This window comes from Agelaius tricolor, unplaced genomic scaffold (assembly GCF_023055355.1).
Source record: "Agelaius tricolor isolate 1412-34295 unplaced genomic scaffold, bAgeTri1.0.p SCAF_14, whole genome shotgun sequence".
Classification (NCBI taxonomy): Eukaryota; Metazoa; Chordata; class Aves; order Passeriformes; family Icteridae; genus Agelaius; species Agelaius tricolor.
In genome coordinates, this window is record NW_027269274.1 from 14,555,888 (window position 1) to 14,563,501 (window position 7,614).

Below are 7,614 nucleotides of genomic sequence, written 5' to 3' on the forward strand. Positions count from 1 at the left end.
TTCCTCCAGCCCAAATCTATGTAAAACCCCTGGCAGGAATAACACCACAGTAAGATGCATGGGGAAAAAAACAAAGTACTTTTATTTGGACTTTCATCCTTGCAGAACTTAAACACACACTGGGGTTTGGCTGCTTCTCTGGGAATCCTGGAACCTGTGTAATGAATAATGAAAACCAAAGTGGGGACTTGGGGAGATGGGAACCTTGTCCAGACCTGAATTTGCCTGGCTAACAAACAGGTTGGGAAGCAGATCCTCAGAGTTTGATACAACTCTGGCATGTCTGCTGCACTGTGTTTCTGCTGGACTAAGTGCTTGAAATTCAGCACTGCAGATAAATTGCAACAAACTGGTTTTATTTTACTTGGAGCTCTCCTACTGAATCAGCTGATGCACTGAACACCTTGGTTCTCATCAGTGCTGCTGCTACAAAACCTGCTTTGCTATCAGAAGTGACCTGAATAGAGAAAGTGTCAGCAAGTGTGGATTAAGGTTTGTTAGCAATCTAACATGCTTCAGTGTCCTTCAATAAGAGTAAGGCACATATCTTTGCACAGGAAGCTTCTGTACACCAGGGTGAAGCTTCACCTGGCTCCATCCTCTGGGTTTGAGGTGCTGCCTACAAATGGCAACAGTCTCAAGAGCTCTGGGCTACTGCTCCAGCATTCCCATGCCACAGGCACAGCTGTGCCCAATGCTGTCTTGGCAGCAGCTCCCAGGTTTTCAGCACATCTCACATTACAGCAAATGGATACGAGAGATGCTTTAGCTTATGCATCCAGTTCAGCTTAGTTCAAGTCTGATTAAAAGCCAGCTCTTCAGACTGGCTGGATCTCAATTGATCCTTATTGTTCAATATTAAAAAAGGGAGAGGGATCAGTAGAAATATGGATTTGAGTGTCACTGTACCGCAAAGATCTTAGGAAAAGTGTCCTTTGGTGTGCATGGCCCCCTTTGCAGGTTCTCCTTGGTCCAGCAATGAGAAAGGGGAGTGATTTATTGCCCACTGTGCATGTTGTTAAGGAGCTAATCTTGTTCATCCTGTCCAAGTGCTGGCTGTGCATTTCAGGTCCCACTGCAAATGGTTTTGCTGGAAGAGCAGCTGAAGTCCCTCAGTCTCAGGCTGATGCAGAATGGCACCAGAGTAAGGGAACACAGAGATGCTGTGTGTCATCCTGACAGTCAGTCCTCTTCCCTGTTGTGTAGTGGGATGACAAATACAGAGATGTCATCATAGGATGCCTCGTGGCTGTCATCCAGCATCCACTGGTGGCCTCTCTTCTTTCCCCTTGCCCTGCATACCAAGCACTTGGCCAGTTCTGAAAACCTGTGGGTAGAAAAATGCAAGGGCTAATATAGCAACTATTCCCCTTAAATACAGCATTGAGATATGGCTTTTTTTAACAAGGTTTTTTAAGACATCAGCTTTGTAATTGTTACTTTAGGATGGGAACAGATTAGTAGGCAGTTTCCAAAGTCACAGAAAAGAGTGGTCATGCCAGAGCTGACCTGGAAGCAGTGGTATCTCAGCCTGCTTTAGGTCTGACCAGGTTCTTTGGAAGGGAAAACAAAGGCAAAGCTGGTATTACCTTTGAGGATCTGTCCTGTTTTCTGCAAGGAAGCTCCTGGCCACATGGGCCACCTCATCGTTGCACAGAACATCCCAAAGGCCGTCAGTTGCCATGATGAGGACATCGTCTTCCTTAATGTCATGCAGAGCAAAGTCAAATACATTCACCTGGAAAGTAGAGCAGTAAATCTGTGACAATTCCTGCAATGTAACAGAGGGGTCAGGGAGATGAGACTGCCCCTGAGAGATGACACACTGGGACCAGGGTGCTTGGAGAAATGCTAAGACCTGCCAAGTCTTTAAAAGGTGCATCCTTCAGAGGAGCAGCTTGTTTAATTCCACCCTGCAATTCCCACGTGCTGTGACTGACCTTAGGAATGCAGGAGAGGAAGGGTTTGACTTCAATGTTGGTGTCAATGACCTTGAGCTGATGATCCCCCAGGCCTCGAGAGACAGCCAGAGTGCCCAGCAGGCGAGCCTGGCCCCAAACAAAGCAAAACAGGATTGAAATGTCAGGGTGTGGGGCCTTTCAAGGCTGGTGTGTGGCTTGTCCTGACTGATCTATGTGTTGCTTTAGGACCTTCCTCCAACCATCACCCAGAACAGCCTCTGGAGACTTTGGAGATGGAGGAGTGATCAGAAGCAATGCCCTGATGGGAGTGTGGAAGCAGCCTGACTCTGAATGGCTCCATGTGGCCCAGGGTGTGCTCTGGAGTTAGTACATGTGCTCTGGGTAATGCTGCAGAGCTCAGGAGGCCCATGGTGGCATCTGCTCTTGGTTTGACGTGGCAAGAAAGGCAGCTGGGCTGGTTTGGGGGTGTCTGTTTGTCCTGACAAAGGACGTTCTGTACTGACTTGGTAAAGGAGGTGGCACGTGGGTTGTAGTGCTGGGAGAGGTGATGGGACTTCCTGCAGGCAGATGCTGGATGGGTGCAGTCACTGCTTCTCCCTACCCCCTCCCTCCCTCCCCAGGCTCATTGCTCAGCCTCTCCTTGAGGAGGACAGTTTGTGGGAAAGGCACTAGAGCTAAAGGAGACAGTCCCAAGTGGGAATTGATGAAGTTCTCATCTGAATGGAGTTCTGTATGCAAGCCCTCAGGGCTGCTCTCTGCTCTGCTGTACTCTAGAGGAGGGAGCTCCAGAGGGCTCTGGGTTACACCAGCCAGGCAGCAAAGGAAGCTGCTGTATCCAGGCTGTGGGACTGTGCTGTGCTGGAGAACAGAGCTCCAGGTTTGCTCTAGTGCCCCAGAGTGTGACATGAGTGACAGGGACACTGAGGACCCCCAGAAGACTTGCCTGTGCCTTCCCAGTGTGTAAAGCATTAAGCTACCTGCTTCCCATGACCATGGACAAGAGGATACTTGAGGTCAGCCTTCTCCACCGTCTTGTACCCCCTGGAACAGAGAATTCACTGTTGATTTGGTATTTGTCTGACATCATAGTACAACCCAGCCAGAGCATTTTGACTCTGATTGACCCTTGTGGTGTCCCCATGCACAGGCAGCTCACTGAGGATGGGGCAAGGTGATCCTCACTCTCCCCTTCCTCCCCAGCTTGTACCTGCACCAGCCTGGAACTGCCTGCACCAACCCCATGCCCATGGATGCCAGAAGGACCATTCTGACTGTTTTCTAACCACCCTGCCAGGGTCCTGGTCCTTTGGAGGGAGCTGCTCACAGCATCCTCCCCTACCATCGTGCTGCTGCTCTCACTGGCAGGATGTGCCCCTTGTCCCCTCACTTCCCCATGGGTGTGAGCAGGTAAAGCTGCCCTGTGCTGCAGCCCTGCAGGGCAGAAGGGACTCACCAGCCCTCCATGAAGTAATCCCGGTACAGGACTTTGTGGCCCACATCATCTCCCTTCAGCCTCCGTGGAAACTCAAAGCGGGTGAATTCACCATCCAGGAGCTTGGGGAAAAGGAAAGCCTGGAGGAGGGAAGGGAGGGCTGAGCATGGACAGGTTCTGCTTCAGTGCAGTAGGGCAGCAGAGCTGCTTCTGCCTCAGGACTGGCACTCCCAGCAGCAGAAGGAGACCAGAATTGGGAAGCACATTCCAACGAGGACACGAACATCTCCCATACCAAAGACTGTTGGCTGAATTTCTACCCCAGCCCTCCCTGGCTAGTTCCAGCTGACATTATGGCCACACAGTGGCCTTCAAGGAAAGCTGGAGGTCCTCTGGCCACAAGCCCTCTCTGGCCCAGTGGGATGCTTCAGCTGGATTGTCTGATGTGTGGAAGGAGTCACTCACCAAGTGCTGGATTCGCTGCCTCTCTGACTCGGGGGTGAACTCGCTGCTCATGGGCACAATGCTGTCCTTCAGGACAAGAATTGCCCTACAAGGGGGAAGAGGCAAAGCTCAGCTGTGCCAGACAATAGCTGTGCACCCAAAACTGTTAAAAAATGCCACTGTATTTCAAATAACTCCATTGTAATTGCACTGTTGCAGCAGAGAACTGTGCTTGCCTGGTTTGACAGTGGTTGAGCTCACTGTTAGAGGAATGGGGAGGCCACAGCCAAGTGAGGGACATCAGCCTTCACTTTGAAACACCTGCCAGGCTGAGTGGGCTGCTGCATTACCACCCCAAGGCTGTGTCTGGGCAGCTTTAGTCCCTTGAAATCCCCAAACTGTTTCAGAAGGCATGAGAGCACCTTTCTTCTAACAGGTCCCGTGCCAGGCAGGAGGGGGATGGCTGGGCTGCACATGTACTGTCTGTAGGATTAAATCAGAGCTGTGCTTTAACCTGGCAGCTAAAGACCACACAGCCACTCACTCCCCCACACCCAGTGGGATGGGGCAGGTAACTGGGAAAAAGGAAAGTAAAATCTGTGAGTTGAGAGAAGGAAAGTTTATTAGGACAGGAACGGAAGGAAAATCGTGAGAAAATAATTAGAATATAGAAAACAACAGTTACACAGTGCAGTTGCTCACCACCTTCTGACTGATGCCCAGCCACTTCCCCAGCAGTGGCCCCAGGCCACCTTTCCCCTCAGTTCACACACTGAGCATGGTGCTGTGTGGTCTGAAACATTCCTTGGGGTCAGCTGTCCTAGCTGTGTCCCCTCCCAGCTTCTTGTGCCCCCAAACCTCCTTGCTGGTGGGGTGAGAAGCTGAAAAGTGCCTGACTCTGAGCAGGTGCTGAGCAGTGCTTGCACAACTCAAACATCACTGGGTTTTCAACGGTGTTCTCTAGAACTCCGTCCCAGCTGAAACCAGGACAGAAAGATGCTGGAAACCTTGCTTAACTCCCAGCTCGCACCCCCAGCAACTTCCCTCTTTTATTATGACTCACCTGCTGTCCCCAGCATTGGCCACATACAGCTTTCCCTGGAAATAAAGTGCAGCCAGAGCAGTGCAACCTCCTGTCTGGTTTGTAGCTTCCATCTCCTGGCCAATGACTTCATCCTGTTGGTTTCAACAAGTTTGGAGACTGGTGTGATCTGGGCTGCTGCTTTCTACACAGTCTCATCCCTCCCAGCAGAAATCCAGAACCAAAACTGACTGTGGATGGGCCACAGGAAGCCAGCAAAGTAACAGGCAATGTTGCTTCTGTACAGCCTACACAGCTGCTGCTCCTGGATTATGGATGCTTTAGGAGGGTGATGGGGAGAGCTCAGCCTTGTGCTGTATGAGTGTGACAACAGCCATCTGCCTGCCCTACAGAATTGCTCAGAGCTGCTGCAGCTTTGCTCTTGGTCAGCACTGCCCACACACAACTCTGACACAGGCCCTGGGCTCTGACCCAGTGTGATCTCAGCACATTTAAAGGTTTGGCCCAATGTTGCAGCCTACTCAGCAGAATTGCAGACCCTGCCCTTGCAGGGCTCGGGGAGGGTCAGGCTGTGGCCAGCAGGACTGGTGCCCTGCATGGGTACTCACACATTCCTGGAAGGCATTCTCCAGGGCTCCCACCACCAGGTCTGCTGCATGGATGTGCTTCTCCTCCACGAACTGGGGGTCACTGTCACAAACACAGCGCCCGCTGAGGTGCATGGGGGGCTGGGCCTCAGTGATGCCTCCCACAACCTCCTCCAGCTTCTGCTTGATGCAGTAGTGCAGATAGTTGGAGGCGATGATGGCAGCATCTGGGCCACCATGGCCATCAAACAGCGCCCAGTAGTGACCAGTCAGGAACTGCCGTGAGGAACAGAGACAAGACAGGGGCTGAAGGGGTTGTACAGATGGCAGGCTCAGAGCCAGGATGCCACTGCATGTGTTTTGTCTGACTCTTCCACCCTAGCTTCCCTTCCCTGTCACTGGTAAATCTCCTCAAACTCAAGTGATGCCCACATGTTGCTCTGTCCACCGCATCATCTCAGATCTGAGCATCTGGATTTGCACCACACCCCTCACGTGCTGTATTAGGGGAGATGGGGCCATTTCACCAGATGTGCAGCAGAGCCTGGTGAGAGCATCCTGTGTGCCCAGCTCATGCTGTTGCCCAAGACACACTGCCCAAGACACACTGGCCCTTGAAAGCACAGGGAGGACAGGAAAGGTGAGGGCACCAAGGGCTTGATGACCTCAAATGCTGCAATTCATGGCTCATGGAAGCAGAAATGGCATTTACAGACAAAGCTATGTATTTGCCAGCCAGAGGGTACACAGATCTCCTAAATACACCCAAGGAAGGGTTTCAGCACGTGGGCATGTAGGACTGATGGAGCAATCCCGTGTTTCCTGAACCTGCACCCTTGGGTGGCAGCAAGAGGCTGGCAGCAGGGTGAGCACAGCCTGCCTGAGGGCAATACCTGTGTGGAGCACAGGATCAGCCATTCCTCATCCTCCTCCAGGCCTGGCTCTCTCCTCCGGACAGAGATCTGACAGCAGGCTGCCTGGTCCTCATTGAACTCCGACTTCTCGGCGTTGATAACCCTGCAAACACTCCAGGTAAGGTGTGGGGACACACTGCACCTCTGCTGCTCCCAGCCAGCTGTGCTGGCTGCTCTGCAGCCCCTGCAAACAGCTGCACCTTGCCCCTCCTTTCCAGCCCCACGCTCCCTTTTCAAACTCAAGGATCTCTGTGCTGATGACGAAATAGTCAGTCATTTATGTGCAGCAGGGGAAAGCCCAGCTGGGGACACAGAGACCTGCACCCTGGCCTCAGGCAGCCCTCGTCAGCAGCCCACACCGTGCCATTTCCTTGTTGACACAGTGCATTGCAGAACCACCACCCTTGCTTTTCCTTCCAGCCTCGGTAATGTTTGTCCCTGGATGGGAGCGGGCTCTCCTTGCATTTCACGCTGTGCCATCCCAGCACCGTGGGGTCATGACGAGATCTGGCCAGGACGTGGGGACAGCTCCTGCCTGATCCATCCCTCTGCCATTTAAAACAGTAAACCAAGAAATTTCTAAAATCGTGGTCATCCCCTTCCTTCGTTTTAAAGACACTTTGCCAAGAGCGGTGCTGCTCTCGGGGCTGCCCCGGCCGCTTGTCCCAGCGCTGGAGCCGGCACTGGCTGGCAGGGGCGGCCAGGGCTGTCCCCGCCGGCCCCGGCAGGGACGGAGAGGGGCCGGAGGATTCACCGCCACGCCAACCCTGCTCCGGGGCACAAAGCCGCTCTCTCCTGGCCCGCAGATGCTGCAGGAGGGCGAGCAGTGCCTGCGGGCGGCCCCTCCGGCCCGGGGCGGCTGCAGCCGAGGGCGCAGCCAGGGCAGATGGGGAGCGACCGCCCCGGGCACCCCGCCGGGAGCCCCCCAAGCCTCCGCCCCCTCCACACCCCTAAACCTGCACCATTCCCCGGTACCGGCCCCGGCAGCGCCCCTCGCCCGCCCGGAGCCCCTCCCGGAGCGGCGCCGCTGCCGGCTGCACTCACTCGGCGTATCCCGCGCCCCAGGGCAGCGGCCGCTCGGGCGCGGCGCCGCGCACGGCCCGCCCGCCCCGCGGGGCCTCCTCGCCGCCGCCGGGCACGAACTTGGGCCGGCGGTAGCGCAGGGCGGGGGGCGGCGGGCCCGGGCCCGGGCCCGGTGCCGGGGCTCCGCCGGGGCGCTCCGCGGGGCCGCCCCGCCGCCAGCGCCGCAGCCACTCGCCCGACATGGCGGGGC

At 54.6% G+C, this 7,614-nt stretch overlaps 1 protein-coding gene across 2 annotated transcripts; it reads right to left on the bottom strand.

Moving 5' to 3' along the window:
• Nucleotides 1–59: 59 nt before the first annotated feature.
• Nucleotides 60–7,606, bottom strand: PPM1M (protein phosphatase, Mg2+/Mn2+ dependent 1M). Of its 2 annotated transcripts, XM_071439845.1 has the most exons (10): nt 7,386–7,606; nt 6,321–6,444; nt 5,449–5,703; nt 4,862–4,974; nt 3,820–3,904; nt 3,376–3,494; nt 2,900–2,963; nt 1,941–2,048; nt 1,590–1,738; nt 60–1,327 (listed from the first exon to the last, which is right to left on the bottom strand). In XM_071439845.1, exons 1-10 carry the CDS (start codon nt 7,604–7,606, stop codon nt 1,183–1,185), a joined length of 1,383 nt encoding a protein of 460 aa, XP_071295946.1. In that variant the 3' UTR covers nt 60–1,182. The 2 variants fall into 2 exon arrangements, with proteins under 2 accessions (XP_071295946.1, XP_071295947.1); XM_071439846.1 differs by lacking the exon at nt 1,941–2,048.
• Nucleotides 7,607–7,614: the final 8 nt, after the last annotated feature.